The 18,981-nt window shown below is 40.0% G+C and overlaps 2 protein-coding genes across 4 annotated transcripts in view; one reads left to right on the top strand and one right to left on the bottom strand.

The window, feature by feature from the left end:
- Positions 1–15,926, bottom strand: part of LOC109931745 (enoyl-CoA delta isomerase 2) — a 137,609-nt gene extending 121,683 nt beyond the window's left edge. The window contains exon 1 of the mRNA XM_048609152.1: positions 15,728–15,926. Within this exon, the coding sequence (XP_048465109.1) occupies positions 15,728–15,783 (56 nt within the window). The 5' untranslated portion in view covers positions 15,784–15,926. The remainder of the gene's footprint in view (positions 1–15,727) is intronic.
- cdyl (chromodomain protein, Y-like) overlaps positions 1,118–18,981 on the top strand; it is a 147,946-nt gene continuing 130,082 nt past the window's right edge. For 2 of the 3 annotated variants that reach the window (XM_020531014.2, XM_048610896.1), the window contains exon 1: positions 16,040–16,440. In XM_020531014.2, the coding sequence (XP_020386603.1) occupies positions 16,417–16,440 (24 nt within the window). In that variant the 5' untranslated portion in view covers positions 16,040–16,416. Of the gene's footprint in view, positions 1,374–2,117; positions 2,277–12,322; positions 12,434–16,039; positions 16,441–18,981 lie in introns of those variants that run through there. The other variant, XM_048610901.1, reaches the window with a different exon arrangement.

The following is an 18,981-nucleotide window of genomic DNA, read 5'->3' as shown; positions in this document are numbered from 1 at the left end:
ATCCTCTCCTCTATCCACCTCCCCCTCTCTCCCTATTTATTTCAGAAACCCCTTCCCCTCCCCTCCCCTCGCCTCACCCATTTCTGATGAAGGGTCTAGGCCCAAAACGTCAGCCTTTCTGCTCCTATGATGCTGCTTAGCCTGCTGTGTTCATCCAGCTCTGCACCTTGTTGTCTCGGATTCTCTAGCATCTGCAGTTCCTACTATCTCTGATTCAATTTAAACATATGTACTCCAGTTGGACTCTCCTACCCTGGGAAAGAGACCAATCCTTTGTCTCATCTGCTACTCCTTCCTGTTATCTCTCCTTCCACTAAAAATACCTTTTGTTCCTAGTTAGAGTCCGTTTAACTGCTCCAGCTGCCCCTCTCCACTGTCACCATTCGATGGAGGACATACCTGCAAACTACTCACTCCCTTGCTCAGTCACGATCACCACCTGCTGCATGAGATTCCGTCATATGGTCACAAAACACTTATCCATATCTTTGTCATCTCTAGTCTTGACTGTTCCACACATTAATTATCAACTTCCTAAGTTCTATCCTCTGTAAATTTGAGATCTCAGCACTACAATCTCTCTCCCAAATTGTATCAAATCCTATTCTTCTATTAGTCCTCTGCTAGCGTGCCTACATCGATTCCTAGTTAAGAGTTAAAATTCTCATCCATGATGTCTAATCCCTCCAGGGCTTTACCCCTATCCATTTAACCTAGCTTTTGGTCAATGGCTGTCATATCACCTTACGCAGTTCACTGTCAAATCTTGTTTGATGCTGTTCCTGTGAAACACCTTGGGATGTTTCAATATGCTAACTGTTTTATATAAATACAAGTTGTTGTTAATTTGCAGCAGACTTTTATCTTATCACTGATCTATTCTTGGACTTTCTCTATGCCTGCTTATTTCCTTTGACTTCACTGTACTTTTCAAATTAAGTCTGAGTTTTCCTTCTCATACAATTAACAGATGTCAGCATGATACAAATTAAGGTCAAGTGCACACAGGTGGGGGACACTAATTGGATAATGACTTGTGCATATTCAGTGAGTAAGGAGGTGTAGGTTTAGTGAATACTCTGAAACAACTAACTGAGTGAAGAGAGAAAATTTACTTATTTCTAGGCTCCAGCATCATTATTTTCTGAAAACAAGCCCTCTGGGCTAGCTACAGCATAGCTGTCTACCTTTTATTCATCAACATCTAAAGGCAAGAACAGGCCTTGTTGTTGTTGTTATGCTGCATAGAACCAGGGATCTGGAGACTAAAGAATGAGGGGCATTAAATAGCATATTTGCCTGTCTAAAGGGACTGGACTATTGAGCTAAACTCCTGTCTCAGTCAGGTCGCAGAGGATTCAGCACTAAAGAAGGTATATGGAGCAAAAGCAGAGGACTTGCAAGCCTTCTGGTCCCAAGTCACATATACTAGGTCATAGCTCTGTTCCTTCATGATCTGGTCTGTGGCTTGTCCATCTTCTCACTAACAAAAAGCCAGATCTATAAGCATGCTGTTGGTGATGGCTGTTCTCTTTAATGAGATCCAGAGGTATCAAGGTTCAGTACTGATTTGCTGCAGCAAATTTGCACCTTTGACAGCCCCTCAAAGAGCAAATCTCTGGGGTCATGTGAGCTAGAGTTCTTCAGGGTGTTCTGGGGGTAAGTGACTAATGTGCAGATGCTGGAGTAACATATAGCACACAGCTCCATTCCCAGAGCACTGGTCTGATGGCCACTTCCCTCTGCCTTGGATGAGTAGCTGTTCCCTCACTAAACAAAAATGTTCTTCTGAACATACAGAAGTATTCTTGTTTGATAGCTGTGATCTTGAATAAATAAATTGAGAGCCATAAAGCCTCTTTAGTGTCTCTTTGGGATCACTGAAACAGACCATTATTGATATCAATTCAGTCTTAGAAAAGAGATCAATAATGGCAAATTTACAACTGTCATTTGACATTTTTGGTGTCTGCAAAATTGTTTTCAAAAGGATATGAATTTAAGTGTTTATGTTTGGAATAATACAGAAACAAAAATGTTATCAACTTATTTTGATTTATTAAGTTTTTATTAAAATGACTTCAGTGCAGTTAATTTCTTGGTTTGTGGTCTGTCAGGCTACTTTAGTGTGATTGGCTGCCTACTCTGCTTGCTGACATCACAGCTGTAAGTTGTCTGGACACCTCCTTAACTCGGCTCCCGAATAAGAGGGACATTTGGAAGGACAAGTTCACTTTGCAGAGATTGCTACATCTTTGTAAGCAATATTTTATGAGGTAAGCAGTTTTGTTTTATTCATTCGTGGGATGTGGGCAGTGTGAGCTGGTCAGCATTTATTGCCTGTCCCTAGTTACCCTTGAGAAGGTGGTGATAAGCTGCCTTCTTGGTTGTTGTAACCCACCTGCTGTGTATTGACCCACAATGCCATTTGGAGAGAAAAGTTACTTTGCTATGGAATTCTCTCCCAAATGGCATCTTTGCTATGGACTGCAACATCCAGCCTTCTGTGTATTCATAATTCTTTTCAATAAAGATACCTAGGTGAACCATGGCTCTTGTGTTAAAGGTATTCTTCCCTCACAAACACCAAGCAATAAAAAGTTTGTTTGCTGATCTGGACTGCAAAAGAAACACCTCATTCAATTCACACATATCAGATCTTAGACATCAACTTAAACAAAACTTAACAACTTATTATAATATTATAACTTTAGCTGGACAACACTAAACAAAATTAATTGAATTAATATCTATGATTTAAACTCAGCCTTCTTTGTGTATAGCCCCATTCTGATACAGACAGAGAGACAGTGTTAAGTGATTGAATTCAAAGGAAAAAAAATTGTAATTTTCCAGTTCAGATAAACAGTTTCAAATGTTGGATGGCAAGCCTTCATGCAACCCTCTGACAATAAGTCGTTCTTGTGTGTGACTGCATACCTAATTTCAAAGTCACTGGGAATGCAAAAGCAGATTTCCAGATTTACTAACTACTTAAGCCTGGGATTCTTTTCACAAAACATTCAACAATTCTTTAACTGAACAAAAGACTAGAGAGAGAGTAAAATATAACAGTCAGTCCTAAAACATCCAAAACCAGTTTTCTCCCTTCTTGGGGAAAAAAAAAATACTCTCCATGGTGGGCTGGTTAGCATTAGTCCTCTGTTGATTTGCTAACTCAACACCCAACCAGCCACCAGCCCTGGGCATTTTGTGTCAGGTTGTCCACATTGTTTGTATGATGAGTAATTAAGTTGCATTATCTTAAAGGCCAGTTTCGAATCGTAAACATGTGCATTTTATTTTCTTTTAAAACATGCTGTTAGTCAAAGTTCAACTAACCCTAACCTCCACTCAGTTGCAAACAAGTGAGGATCTCTATAATTGTAAGACAGAGGAATTTGCCATCAGCCAAACAACACGGTTTAGTAAAATAATGAAGATGAACTTTGAGGTATTGCACAGGAGGCTGCTAAATAAAAGCCCATGGTGTTAGGGGCAAGCAGATTCAAAGTGCATCAGTGCAGAGGGATCTGGCCATGTTTGTACATTGTTTGCAGACAATAGGTGTGCAGGAACAGCATATAATGAAGACAAACGGAATTCTGGAACAAAAATAAAGTTGCTGGAAAAGCTCAATAGGTCTGGCAGCATCTGTGAAGGAGAAAACAGTTAACTTTTCGGGTCCGGTGACCCTTCCTCAGAATTATTTATTAAATGGAATTCTGGCATTTATTGCTAAAGGACTGGATTAAAGAAGTGAAGAAGTGTTTTTACAATTATACAAGATGTTGGTGAGACCACAATGAGAGTATTGTGTCCAGTTTTGGTCTCCTTACTTAAGGATGCGGTGGCACAGGAGGCAGTTCAGATGAGGTTCACCAGACTAATTCCAGGGATGTCGTATGAGCAGCAGTTGAATAGCTTGCTGGAGTTCAGAACAATGAGGTGGGGATCTGAATGAAGTATATGAAATGCAATAGGGGATTGATAAGGTGGGCAGTGAACAGACGTTCTCTGTTGTGGGCCAGTCTTGAACAAGAGGTCAAAAAAAAAGTCAAAGCAGGTAGGTTCAAAGCTGAGATAAAGAAGAAGCTACTTCTCTCAGAGGGTTGTGAATCTGTGGAACTTGCAGCCCAGAGTGCAGTGGAGGCAGAATCAATCAACAGATTCTAGAAAGAAACAGATATGTTTCCAATGAAAAGCAGGATAAAGGGCGACAGGGAGCAGGCAGGAAAGTGGAGTTGAGATCAGGATAAGATCAGCCATGATCACATTGAACTGGCTACTCTATGCAGATACAAGTTTCAATTAATGAAATTAATCAGATGTTCATTTTAATACTAAGTGAAGTTACAAAATAAGTTTCTTTCACAGCAAGGAATACATCACAGCAGTCAAATATGTATGCAAGACATTGTTTTATATTTCATTGTAAGCTTAACTAGCTAATGAAGTGATGGAGAAATTCAGCAGGTCCAGCAGCACCTGTGAAGACAAATGTTTAGAGTCTGATACGGCTCTTCTTCAGAACACTTCCAGCTCTTATGGGTTGGACCTACTTGATTTTTTGATGATCTCTTTGGTAATTTTCACTGCTACCTCAGCCTTTCCATTGGGATTTGGAATGTGGAAATGATGTTTGTTGCCAAATTTCCCAATCACTTATCACAAATCTTCACTTCTGAACTGTGAATTGCCATTCAATGTCTATAATACCATTATGACTAAAGTATGCTTTCAGGCATTCTGCAATCTCACTGGTAAACAGTCACATCAGTCAGCCTAACGCTGAATAATCGACTGGTGATGAAAGAAACAGTTCTGGTGGAAGGCTGAGGAGTGACCTTTATAGAGGCTTATAAAATCATTAGGGGCATAGATAAAGTGAACAGCAGGTCTTCTTCCAAGTGTAGGGGAGCCCAAAACTGGAGATCATAGGTTTAAGGTAAGAGGGGAAAGATTTAAAAGAGCACTGAGGGGTAACTTTTTCACACAGAGGGTGATACGTATATGGAACAAGTTGCCAGAGGAAGTGCTAGAGGCCGGTAGAATTACAACATTTAAGAGACATTGGGACAGGTACATGACTAGGAAAGGTTTCGGTAGATATGGACCAAATGCAGGTAAGTGGAACTAGTTAAGTTTGGGATACCTGGTCAGCATGAACAAGTTGGACTGAAGGATCTATTTCCATGCTATATGACTCTGTGACTGTATGAAAGTAAAGAGCTCACCTCCAAGGTTTATCCCGGGACTGTGTGTGGTATCATGTGTAGGTTTTCTTTTGATATTGCTTGATGTTCGTTACAAGTACTGCACTGGCTGATGTGATTGCTGACATCACAGCTCATACTTAGCCAGTATAGCACCCTCTTGCCTTCCTCAAACTAGTCTCAATCCTTTGCTTGCACGATGCACTTCGCATCTGTTTCCTCATTACTTTACTTTAAGGACAATTGTTCTCGTTTCTTTGTACAAGTTGGCATATTGTACAATCACTGCATTTTTTCTGTCCAAGACTCATGTAACAGGTATGCCCTTGATGGTTTCAGACCATCTTGTTGTCACCATAACTATCCATTTAGACCCTTTCATCATCTTGTACAGTTTGCCTGATCTGAGCGAGATGCACATCAGTCAGTTTAAATATTTCTGTTGGGTCGATGACTTTGAGAACATATTGTACTGTTGCTTCTCCTTGGATCTGAAAGATTTCACTTTGTACTAGCATCAACTTCCTTCAGAAGTGACTGCAGCTTTTGACAGCATGTCAGTGATGTACTACTGTTTCCCTTGCTTGTATTTACTTCCAAATCATATCTCTGCAAATTGTGGAGCAGATAGAAGTGATTTGAGAAAGATGCTTTCAAGTGGTTTGCATTCAGATTCTACCATCACTTTGTCTCTCCCAAATAGAGATGGATTAAAATGCCCACAAGGAGAGACAATAGGTAGACAAATCTTTCTCAATCTGTCTATTACGTGGTTCAGTCTGCATTAACGCTGTGGATGCAAACACAACTGGATTTTCCCTGCTGAACGAGAATTTGTCCACTTCCCTGTCTTGCTGCATCCTACTGCAGAGTTACTTCACTGTTGGCATTGTAGTAACTCCACGCTGGCCTTGTCGCCTCTAGCTGAATGCTGCTTCTTATTCTGTGTCTGATACTACTCATCAGCCTTTGCAGTGAGCTTATACAGAGATTCAGCTTTGAATGACAAATTGTGCAATAACTTTAATCACATCTCCATATCCGTACAAGAACAAGTCAGCCACATTATTGTTCTCTCCTGGAAGATCATTTACCATCTCATGTCATTAAGATTGCGATTTCTAAGCTTTGGAAGAGTATCAGATGGTACATAACCAGATGTGTTGGCCAGCACGGTGGTACAGTGGTTAGCACTGCTGCCTCACGGCGCCAGGGACCCGGGTTCGATTCCAGCCTCGGGCGACTGTCTGTGTGGAGTTTGCACTTTCTCCCGATGTCTGCGTGGGTTTCCTCTGGGCGCTCCGGTTTCCTCCCACAGTCCAAAGATGTGCAGGTTAGGTGGATTGGCCATTCTAAATTGTCTGTAGTGTTCAGGGAGGTGTAGATTAGGGGGGTGGGTCTGGGTGGGATGCTCTGAGGTTCGGTGTGGACTTGTTGGGCCAAAGGGCCTGTTTCCACACTGTAGGGATTCTACAAAATGGAGACCAGGTCTAAAGCTTGGCTGGTAACCCTCCACATACCAGAAGAGATTTGTTGGGTTTTGCCTGGTACAAACCCTTTTACTGCTGAACAGTTCTCAAGCAATTACGAAGACGTTATCAAAGGTCTTGGATGTCATCCTGGTGAAATGTCATTTGCAATATTTGACACCAACCAACACCTTCTGATGAGATTTCCAGTTTCTCACAAGTACCCAAGACAAGATAGAGGAGTTTGAAAACCCATTGAAGAATTTTGCCAAAAGCAAAGTCACAAAAATACTGCTTTCATCTAAATTCACTTGTCAGTATCCATCCTTCACATCCAGAGTAAAGACCTTTGCATTTGGCAAAATTCTTCAATGGGTTTTCAAACTCCTCTATCTTGTCTTGGGTACTTGTGAGAAACTGGAACTCTCATCAGAAGGTGTTGGTTGGTGTCAAATATTGCAAATGACATTTCACCAGGATGACATCCAAGACCTTTGATAACGTCTTCGTAATTGCTTGAGAACTGTTCAGCAGTAAAAGGGTTTGTACCAGGCAAAACCCAACAAATCTCTTCTGGTATGTGGAGGGTTACCAGCCAAGCTTTAGACCTGGCAAGACTACACAGTTTCATTTCTCCAAATAAACTTAGTACTCTCAATGTTTAATTGTAGATACTAGGCAAAAATCAAGAGGTGGTGATGGCCATGTGATATTATTGCTAGACTATTAATCCAAAGACCTAGGTAATGTCCTGGAGACCTGGGTTTGAATCCCGCCAAGGTTGGTGGTGGAATTTGGATCCAATTAAAAATCTGGAGTTGAGTCTAATGATGCCCATTGTTAGGAAAAACCCATCCGGTTCACTGATGTCCTTTGGGGAAGGAAACTGCCGTTGTCACCTGGTCTGGCCTACATGTTACTGCAGTGTGGTTGACAATGAAACTGCCCTCTGGGAAATAAATGCTGATCTAGCCAGCAATGCCCTCATCCTGTGAATGAATCAGAAAAATTTGGAAATGCAAATCATTTACTTCACATGCATTGGGCTTTTCTGTTGAAGTGAGCATTGTTCCATCATATAGCCTCCCCTTTATCTTGAAGGGAAGATTTTTAAACTCTATCTTAAGCAACTTCATATAGGTCTGTAAAGCCCATGATCTTGCACACAGTACCACTGTCACCTTTGCGCTTCACATTCACTTGATATCCTTCTGCAGTCATCAATTGTCTCATAGGTCATTATATTTTGAGATATGATGCCAACCTGTGCCACAGAATAGAGTGATTTGTCAGATTCATTACCTGACATCACTTCAGCACCATTTTTTATAGGCTTGGTTTTCTTCCTTCCGGCAAAAGACTCGCACTCAATCATTCAGCTTCTTTCAATTGGAGTGCCACTTTCCCCACACTAAACAGATGTCCGACAGTTCCAGAACCCGTGGGTTCTCCCTCTCCGTCAAGTGTTGAGGATGCCTTGGAATCTGAGATGGACATGGTGGATGGCACCACCTCCATATCTTTGCCACTTTAAGAAATTCATTCTCCTCTTCTAAGACACTCTGGGTGCAAGAGATGAGCTACTGTGTGTAAAACACTGCTTGTATCAGGGGCAGAGTTGGAAGAACCTGACCCGGTACTACAACAGCCCTGGAGGAGCCACAAAAAGAAAAACCAGCCAATGCCCTCAGACTCAGAAGGGGAGGGATGTAATGATTGTAATGAGGTCAGCCAGGTGGACCTCAGACTATGAGTTCACTGATTGGGGCTGTTAATCTAGTCCAATCAATCAGGGAACCCTGGCTGACAGATAAAAATAGGAGTGTCAGAAATCCTGTTCACTCCGAGCTGGATCAGCATCAAGATCTCTCCAATAAAGGATGACTTGGTGATGGGATACTAGCCTCGAGTTATTTCAGATCGCTTTTTGAGTGTACGTTTCTTTTCAATCAGCACGTGCTCTGTGTGATTTCTTGTTTCTAAGATAATCCTGTCTCTATTCAGTTGTTTAAACTTTCAAGATTCAGCTGGGCAGTCTGCAATCTAATGAAAACGAATATTCCTCTCCTGCCCACATTATACACAAAGGGTGGCATTGGAAGTCACATGGCTATGGCAAGACTGCACAATTGCAATTCTCCAAATACACTGGTTCAAATCACTGAAGTACTCTCAACATTGACAATAATCTTCTTGAGCAAGATGAAGACTTTAATGTTGTGCACTGGAAACTATTTTACCAGTTATACATTATCAATTCTAGAGCCACTGAATGGATGCACCATTAACTCCTGTACTTAAAAGGGTGAAAATATAGCATCACCTGATTTAAGAAATTAAAACTCAATCATTGTGCTCAATTCTATACTCCAGCAATATTTTAGATGTCACTATTTTACATTCACACAATATTTCTTTATAGCACAAAAAATTCTTAAATGTAAAGTTCTCTCTGTACTGGTTACAGTGCAACTGAAAAACAGCCATTAATGTTTCATATCTTGTAAAGTGTTGACAATCCATATATTCAGCTTAGAATTACGTATAAAATAGTTGTTTTTATTGTAGATTAAGCAAGGCAAATATATTCTCATACCTGGAGCAGCTCCCTGAATACTAAAGAGTTTGCTAGGAGTCAGAGAGGCATTGAACCAGTGAGAGAGCAGCTAGAACAGGTGGCTATAAATGTTGGGAAAGTCTCAAGGCCTACACTGCTTACCTAGAAGCCAGGGAGGCATACCATTCAGCTGCTCAGAACCAGAATGCACAATGTTTGAAAGCAGAGAATGCAAAAACAATGGTGACATTACAGAAAATTTGTGAAGTCATTGGTTGGTAAAGATACTGGCACAGGGGACTGTCTTTACAATTGCTGTCAATTAGAAATGCATATTATATTTGTAAAGAAGTAGCTACACTTGGATTAATTGAGGGACACCGAGAATAAGGGAAAGTAGGGGTCAATGCAATGAAATTATATAAGTAATACAAAGTAAAATTAATGCAAGTGAAATAATTTTCAGATGGCAGCTCAGCTCGGTCAAGTGGCATATGTAGCCTGTAATATGTGGAAAGTCATAGACCCTACCAGTATTCCAGGAGACTGCATGTGCTGGAAGTGTTGCCAGCTCTAGAAGCATAACTTCTGGCTTTGAGACTGAGAATCACGTGGCAGATGTGCATGGCTAAGAGCGACATGGATAGTATGTTCAGAGATGTGGTGACACCACAACTTAATGGCCTGGATGCAAAAAGGGAATGGGTGATCAGGCAGTCCTAGATAAACAAGCAAGTATTACAGGAATCCCCTTGGGTCCCACTCACAAATTGGTTTTCAGTTTTGGGATCTGGTGAGGATGCCAATTCCTCAGGGAAGTACAGTCCAAGTCAAGTCTGTGGGAGAACAACTACATTGGCTATACAGGAGGGGAGCAGAAGAAAGGAGGAACGATAGTGACAGGGATTCAAGATATGCAATCAAGGATATTGAAGGAAGGGAGAATGGAAATTGCAGGGGCACTGGTCATAATCTTTCAGTCTTCCCCAGAATCAGCAAAGATGCCAGAGGACTGCAGAATTGAAAACATTACATCCTGGTTCAAATTAAAAGGTTGAAAAGATAAGCCCAGTAATGATAGACGAATCAGTTTAACTTTAGCGATAGGGAAACATTTTAGAAACAATAATTCAGGATAGGATAAATGTGAGTTTTTTTAGGGAAAGGCCTGTGTAGATTTCTAAAGGGGACAACAAATGTAATTGCTAGAGATTTTGAACAGGTAACATAATGGGTTGATGAAGGTAATGCTGTTGTTGTGGTATATATGGACCTCCAGAAGCCATTTGATACAGCACCACGCAACACTTAAGAGAAAAGCCTTAACTCACAGAATAAAAATGGTCAGTACCATCGATGATACAAATTTGGCCACGTAATAAGAAACAGATCACCAATGGTCATTTTTCAGGGTGGAAGAAGGTTTGTAATGGAGCTCACCAGGGAACTTGCTTTTCCTGATACATAATAGTGCATACATCTTAGTGTGCAGGAGCAAATTTCAAAGTTGGAAGCGTTGCAATCTGTGAGGAGAGCAGAATCTAAAATGACATGGACAAGCTGTGGAGTGGGCAGGAAGGAGGCAAATGAAAGTGAATGCAGAGAAGTGAGGTGATGCGTTTTGGTATATGGATGGACAATATAAAATAGGGGGTACAACACTTAGGGTAGTGCAGAGGCAGCTGGGCATTTAAGTACATTCAGTGACCTCTGTCTTGGCCTTTTATATTCAGAAAGAATTGATTATTTATCATAATAGGGTACAGTAAATTGCTGAAACAGTGCAAATATCAGTGTTTGATCATGGAAAATGGTTTGGCAAAGTCCTTTTTTGTTTCTGTGTCAAAGTTCCTTCTGCAGTTTGCTGAAGCCAGCTAAATTGGCCCCAGGTTTAAAATACAGTGACTTCCAATACTTCCATCCACTTACTTCTCTATGGAAATCTTTAACACCTTTGAGTCTCCCATTAGCTTACAATTTCCTAGATTAAACAGAGCCATAGTTTGTTTCACCCAGGTACTTCTTTTGGATTTGTATCACTTTTTTTTTCCAATTACATGGTCACTTATGAGTCTCTACAATCAAACTTTTGTGTTGGGTCAGTAGATATGTAAATCCACAGAATTGTAGAATTGTTATGGTGTCAAAGGAGGTGGCTCTGATCATCGTGGCTGCATCAGCTCTCTAATGAGCATTATGACTTGGGACCTTTGCCTGCCTTTTCCACATAACTTTGAACATTGATTATTTGAATAGAGACATTCATTGCTGACTTGCCTTCTTCAATTAACTCTGCCTCCACCTAACTTCCAGACAATGCATTTCAAACCTGAAACATTCATTGTGAGAAAATATTTTTTCTCACGTTGCATTTGCTGTGCTAGCAAAACATTTTATATCTGTGCCATCTCCTCGATCCTGTTATAATCAAGAATAGTTTTTATCTGTTCTGTCTAGATTTCTCAAGATGTGGAAAACTTCAGTCAGATTTCCTCTTGGCCATCCTTCTTTCCAAGGAGAATAGTCCCACCCTCTCCAATCTAATGTTCATAACTGAAGTTTCTCATTCTTGGAACTATTTTTTTAAGTGGCACAAGTGTCTTGTGTAAGTTCAGCACACCCTCCTTGCTATTGAACTTTATGCCCCTATTAATAAAGCCCAGGATACTATATACGTAATTCACCGCTCCTAATTACTTTACTGTGAATTGCAGCTACAATGGACAAGGTCACTCAACAACTAATTACATCATCATGATCACTCAAACACCTGCCTACTTGAAACAAATTCTCAAAAAGGCATAAAACCTGTCGGTTTTAAGCCATCAGAAGAAGAAATATGATATCTGATCTGCAAACAGACACAGGAAAAGTAGTTTGACTTGTCACCAACTCCATGGAACCTGCTTCACTGACAGAACACTGAACCGAGCAGGTGTACCTGATCATTAAATAAATGTTGTATATTGCAAAGATGCTTTATATTTAATATCATTTGGAGTACTTAAGTTTTGAAAGAATGTGGAAAATGCATTTATTTCAAGTCTGTGGAAATAACTAGAGTAGTTTCTTTAAAACAGATCATTGAAAGTTCATGGACATTGGAGTTGTTTTTTAAAACAAAAGGCATCCTGTAAATCATGACTGGTGATAACTACTTGCTTTGCTGTATGCTGGTGCTGTTTTGAAAGGTAAGTGGCAATGGAGAGGTTCTTGTTTTATCTGGTTCATTTGAAGGAAAAATTGCCAAAAACAAGTGGGTTGGAGGAAAGCCTACTAAAACATGCTGCCTAGCTGATCATCTTCTCCCATTTCTGAGAAGCAAATTCTGAGTTCAGGGTGAAACCTATTTGTTCTTTTGAAAGAGTGATTAAAAGATTATATCTCCTCAGCAAGCTGTGCTTGCTTCAAGACTTCAGAGGCAATGACGTTGGCTTAGTGACTTGGCCATATGTGGCAAAACATCAGAGCAACAGATACCAGAATATCCTACATTTTATCTTCAAGAAGAACCCATTGATCAAAGTGTTTTTAATTTTTAAAAAGCCAATGTCTGCAGCTAAACCCTTTTTACTCTCTTCTAGAACAGTGACAAGTGTCTGTGTCTTTGCTGTGTTTTTCGCGATATCTAGAAGAATAAGCATTTAACTTCTATATTACCAACTATCTATGTTGTTCAATAGAGATGCAATAATTAGTTAAGTTTTGTTCTGAAATAAACTCAATTGTGTTTATTAAAAAAAAATCTTCGTGATGGATCTTTCTGTTTAAAACCTGACATAGTCAAGGTATTCCATTGGTTGTCTCAGTAACTGTGTAAAGTATTTTTGTTTTATGTTGTAGCCAATGAGGTACTGGAAGAAGAGTGCTCTCCTCTCGCCTTGCTCCTAAAACACAAGTGGGAGTTTGCAGCTAGATACCCAACGAAGACATTATTAGTATAATACTTCAATTAAAATAACTGAAAAAAAGGATAAAAGGAAATACACCAGGTTTCTTGTGCATAACTATATAAAAATAACTTTGGAAGTTGCCAACACCTTTATGGGTAGGGAAAGTTTGCATCGAATGATTTGCAAAGAAAAACCAAGATTAGGCTAATTGGCTGAGAAGTTTGAGGTAAAGTTAAAAGCAGATATGAAGAAAGCTAACAAAATTGAGATAATAGCACAAGTTTTTATTTTATGTTGTGACCTTTGGAGTAATTGGACTAGAAGGACAGTGTCTGCCTCTGGTTTTGGTAATAACATACATTTTTATTCAATAAAGAGCACTGAAATCAGATCTGAATCCAAATACTGGTGTTGGCATCACATCTTGCAATTGTAGTGCTTAGAAATTAGGAACAGGAGTAGGCCATTCATTCCATCAAGCCTGCCCCACCATTCATTAAAGTGTTTTGATCAGCCATGATTGTAATGTCTTTACTTCCAGCATCCCCTAAACCCTGTATGCCACTGGTAATTAGAAATACATTGAAATCTATCTTAAACATACTCAAAGACTGAGCTGCCTCACCCTCTGTGGTAGAGAATTCAAAATTTAAAAAGGGTGAATTAGCAAGCCATACAAAGATATGTAATTAAGGGGATACAGCTACACATCAGGGATATGTGATCTAAGGCGATACCAATATTCTCCTTGCTGACAGAATAATTTAGATTTTGAAATAACAGGCCAAGTCACAATTTTAACATGGTAATTAGCTCTCTCTCTACCAATCCTACAGTTTTTAAGTTCTCTGGTAATGGATTATATTTGCAAGGTGTCATAATTGCCATCCTCCGTTGTCCTGTGGTGGTGACAGGTCTTCACTTAAGTCCTACAGTCTTTGTAACAATGCTACTCCAATAATGCTGTATCGGTACAGCACCTTAACCACCATAAACATATTTTTTTAAAAGCAGCTTAATGATTTAAACAATTTGGCTCTATCATCTTTAGCAAAGTTATTGTTCCAGTACACAGACAAATCTTCGAAAGTTGCAAATGACGGCATTTCACAACTTCAACAACATAGAATATTATACTGATGACAGTAAAGAAATGTACACTGTGTTCTCATCCATATCATCCTGAAGGTTCTTTGTTTTTATCCAAGGCCACTTGACCCATCAAATAGAACCCTCTTTGGTTAACATCCAAATGTTTCTGGAGTGTGAAGAGTTGCTTCAGCCCAATACTATAGTGACAAGATTGTTTCTTCTTGGTGGTAAGATGGTAGTGAATGGTTAAAAAATGAGATCTTAAAAATTATTCAGACAATTAGAAAGAAGTTCTTTTACACAGATGCTAGAATGTGAATGACCTCTCATAAACTTTCCTGCAGGGTGCACACATTCTCTTTTAAAAGAAAGTTAGTTAGTTGCTTATAAAGAGGAATATTAAAAGTATGAAGAAAAACAGCAACACAGATTTGATGGGTTAACTTGACTTTCTGCTCTGTAAAATGATGTGACATGACTGTACAGTCAGTACACTTTTCGTTTATAAAGACTAACCAATTCTGGCCAATCAAGAGAGCAAAATAATTCTTTTCAGAATTTGAGCTTTTGTGTTAAATGTTGAAGAAAAGTGAAGCACTTGGCTTTGAAGAGGATATTAAGTTTCTTGGTTACAACTTTTTAGTAATTTAAAAATTCTATATGGATTAGAAATTTTTCACATTCCAAAGCCAGGCTAGACCCATAGTGTATGGCATCTGAAAGAATTACAAGTTTAGGGGAAAAAAAACTGCAATATTTAAAGTTATGATTTGATGACACAGAGTTTGGGTTGCAGGGGCAATGACATTATAGGAATGAAGCATGATCACGAGGAGTAATAATTTGCACAATTTTCTAGAATTCTACCGAACGTTGGACTGTCACCACATTATGTGGCCAACTTCAGAGAGAAGTTCTACAAGACAAACGAGGAACAGCGGACTAATGCATGTCTTCAAGTATCATCCATAGCTAGGAAACAATTTAAAAGTGTAGTGATGCCAGATTGAGAGTTAATTACCCTGTAATCTTAACACATTCTTCAATGCATGTGGTGGGTAAAGATCTCTGTTTCTGAGCCTAAGACCATACTTAACCAAACGTTGGCTAAATAACGTCCTTCACTTTTTGCTGCATTCAATTGTAGAATTGGACTGTAAACTTGTGCATTCGAAAATGAACATTTCAATGTAAAGATCAATTCTGCAAACAAAGGAATCGGGGCTTTTGATTAAGGATCACTCAATTGTTGACTGGCCAGTTTTAAGATTTTTGCATCAGCACCTTTAAAAGCTGAAGCGAAACCTCAAATGGTATTGAAAAACCTTCAATTTAAAACAATATGAAACTGAGGCCCGAGTCACTGCAATAATTCAACTTGTCTAGTCAACTCAACTGTTGATTTCAGAAGAGCTAGTCGTTATGTTGACAGTAGTCAAAGCTGAGCAGCGGCGTAAAAATTGGAGCGGTGCCCAGCTCGCATCGGACGAACAACCTCACCTGAGCGTCTTCGTCAACTGCCACCGAGCCGGCAAGGTGAAGAAGGCAGCAGCCATCCAAAACGGTTCCCCCAATCCTAGGCCGTAGTGTCAAACAAGCATTGACAGTCAGACCACTTGGACTTTTGCCCTCGCCACGCCCCCTTTCCGTTCAGCCGAACTTGACGGATCATCCAAAACCCGCCCCCTCGCTGCCGCTTGTCGCCGCGCGCTCGCGCCCGCCCAGTCGCCAACGTCAAATAGCTCTCGGGGCACGCGCCGGCTCCAAAGCGGTGGCGGCCCAGGTCCGGACGGAGCTCTCTGACGTCACAACGCCCCGCCTGAGTCCCTATGTAGCAAGTTAGGTTGATCTTTTTCTAATGACAGATCTATAACAGAGCTCGCTCTTTAACCGTTTCCCCCCCAACCCCGCCTCGCTAGCTCGCTCGCACACCCCCAAGCCCGACGAGTACAAGTACGAGCACGCTCGCGAGGGAGTGCGCGACAGTGAGGGAGGAAAGAAAGTACAACTTCCGCTCTCCCTCATGGACCAGCGCGAGCTCCCTGCTGCGCAGAGCGAGCTGCGCACTGGCAGTTCTCCCCCCTGCTCTCTCCTCCCTCCCGGAGTTAAAAGGAGGCCAGGCATCCAGACCACAGGGGGTTGGAAAGTGATTCTTTCTTACTTGATTCGAGCTATTTGGTAGTACGATTATGGCATCGGAGGAACTATATGAGGTATGGGGAGAGGGGGAAAAATTAGGTGTGATTTAATGGGGTTTCCGACTCTTACTTACTCATCAGCCTCTTTAACCCCTTTCAACCCTTTCCTAACATCCCCACTTCTTCTCTCCCGCTTCCTCCTTTGAACCCGGAGTGATATGGCGATCCAAGTCTCCAGCTTTTGCTGGAGTGAGTATACCCGGTATATGGGTGCGCACGCGTCCGGAGGTGGAGGAGGGAAGGAGGGAGAAATGGTTGAGGAGGGGAGGGAGGTAGGGGTGGAAGTGGGTTGAAGACAGAGTTGTTTGAAATCATCTTTTGAAGGGAGACTTGACTTTTGGTCTACACAGTGTTGGCGATTGGCCTCCCCAGCCGTGTTATGTGTAAGGCACTAGACTATGTGGCTAAGTGTAAGAGAGACGGGGTCCAACTATTTACTGCTGGCTTATATGCTCTCACAACTAGTGCCGTCCTCAGCTATGTCGCAACGCACTATAAACGAAGACAAGGATCCCAAAACTCGGGTTTCACCTTTTTTCCTTTTGAAGGGTAGAGGCAGTCTTATTTTATTTAAATGTTGACTTTATGTACTTCTCAACCACTCCAGGTTTATATTGGATGAAGTAGGTATTTGTTGATTGCAATTTGTTTTATCTCTTATGGGTGGTTGGTTGCCTTTACAGATTTCATCAACGTTCCAAAACCTAATAGCAAGGTAGTTTTTTTAGGGTTTCTTTTTGTAACATAGTTCAAGTGGGTGTTTTTGGGGCTTAGGAGTTCAGTGAGTAATATAATGTACAAGCTACACTTGTTGAGATGGCTCTCCTTGTCTAGTTTGCAACGTGGATCAGTCCAGGTTCATCTAGTCTTTTTTGGGGTTTGTATCTTTCAAACTTCCATGTCTACTTTTTTTCTCTCCCTTCCCTGTTTGCAAAATTCTCTATGGTATGAGAAAACTTGCCAATCAAGTATTGTGCAGGCCAAAACCTGAGCTTGAAAATTATTTAGAGTGATAAGTTCTTGCAAGGAAAGAGTTCAGCCCCTACATTTTAGAAGCTGTCTAGATCTTCAGATGTTTGACAAGCAGTCCTTGATCAGATTTTTATTTGTCAGTGAGCCTAGGAAAAATGACAATAAGCTCAAGCCTTGAGGTACAGGGTAACAACTGAGCTTTATATGTATTGAGTCTGCATTTTGGTGCATTTGGAGGAAAAAAGAGTTTTTTTTTAAAATCTATATTTATCCGCATTGTGAGTAGGATCTGTAAGATGTTGAAAGCTTTGGTGGCTGAAGTGTATTAAATAGTAATTTTGACAGTTGAAAGGTTGTCTACTCTTCCATTCTATGTTTTGATGACAGATGGCTGAGGTTTGGAGGGGAGCTTCAGTATGACTGTGAAAGCTAAAGTTTCAAATACTCTAACAAGTGAACTTCATTACTATGAGGATAGCTTGGAAACACTTGCATAGGTGGTTATTTTACTGTACCTAATTGTGATTTCTTTACATAAAGAATGACAGAAGTAAATGGAGCAAGGGCTTGGATAGATTGAATAATCAATTCATGACTTGACATAACTACTTCACTGGCAGTGATCTGATTTGTTTTGTTTCTCTTGAAAGAAAAGTTGTGATTATTAGCCAATTTTGATGCTTCACACTTCCTTGTTCAAAACTCAAATTGTTTGGATTTTGAACTGTTAAGGAAATTATTTTTGAAACTGTAAGTATGCAATACAATAACCTATTTAAGGTAGTATTTAGAAGGTTGGGAGCATTTTAGTTTAATAACGACTTTTTCATCTAACTTTCATAAGTTTCAAGAACAGAAGGAACAATGGATTACTTTCTTGCACTTTCTTTTTGTCAAAGCAAAGTATGAGCTTCCAATGTGAATAGTTCAAATGGTCCATATGTTTATCAGAAGTTGATTTTGATTGTTCCAGAAATATTGCAAAAAGCTGTATTTTTATTGGACCAATCTTAGTCAATTACCTTTTTTTCTTTGACTGGAGTTCTTGCAATGTTAAAATGTTTTACAGTTTTTTTGGTGTAACCCATCAAAATGGTCAGTGGCTATACTGATAAGTTGCAGAGTAACTTCTAATTGTAATTGAATCAAGTTGTTTGTTTTTTGGTAAACATACTACCAGTGCCAGATTATTAGTAATTCATTAATTTTAGTGGCAAATATATTGATAATGAACAAAGTCCTGTGTAAATACTGGCTGAAGAGACAAAATTACCAAATGCAGAATTCAACGTTGCCAATGTTATCTTGGTCAAGTTCAACTGTTAAGTCCACCAGGGTTATTAATACTGCTTGAGATGTGCATCATTAAAATTCAGATTTTTTTTTTTTTAAATTCCCCCTGCTGTGTCCAAGACACGTTTGTTGGATTTTCACTTGGGTTCCAAAGAGCTTTTTTTAATATACAATTAAAATAGTGTATTAACAATATTTTGTATATTAACTGAAAAATGACACATGAATATATTGCCAGGATATATTGAATTAATCTGATTTCTAATCCTCTGATTTTTATGTACACATTCA

Source organism: Rhincodon typus, chromosome 2 (assembly GCF_021869965.1).
Source record: "Rhincodon typus isolate 14 chromosome 2, sRhiTyp1.1, whole genome shotgun sequence".
Classification (NCBI taxonomy): domain Eukaryota; kingdom Metazoa; phylum Chordata; class Chondrichthyes; order Orectolobiformes; family Rhincodontidae; genus Rhincodon; species Rhincodon typus.
The sequence above is the reverse complement of the archived record's forward strand: the minus strand, read 5'-3'. Positions and strand labels throughout refer to the sequence as shown.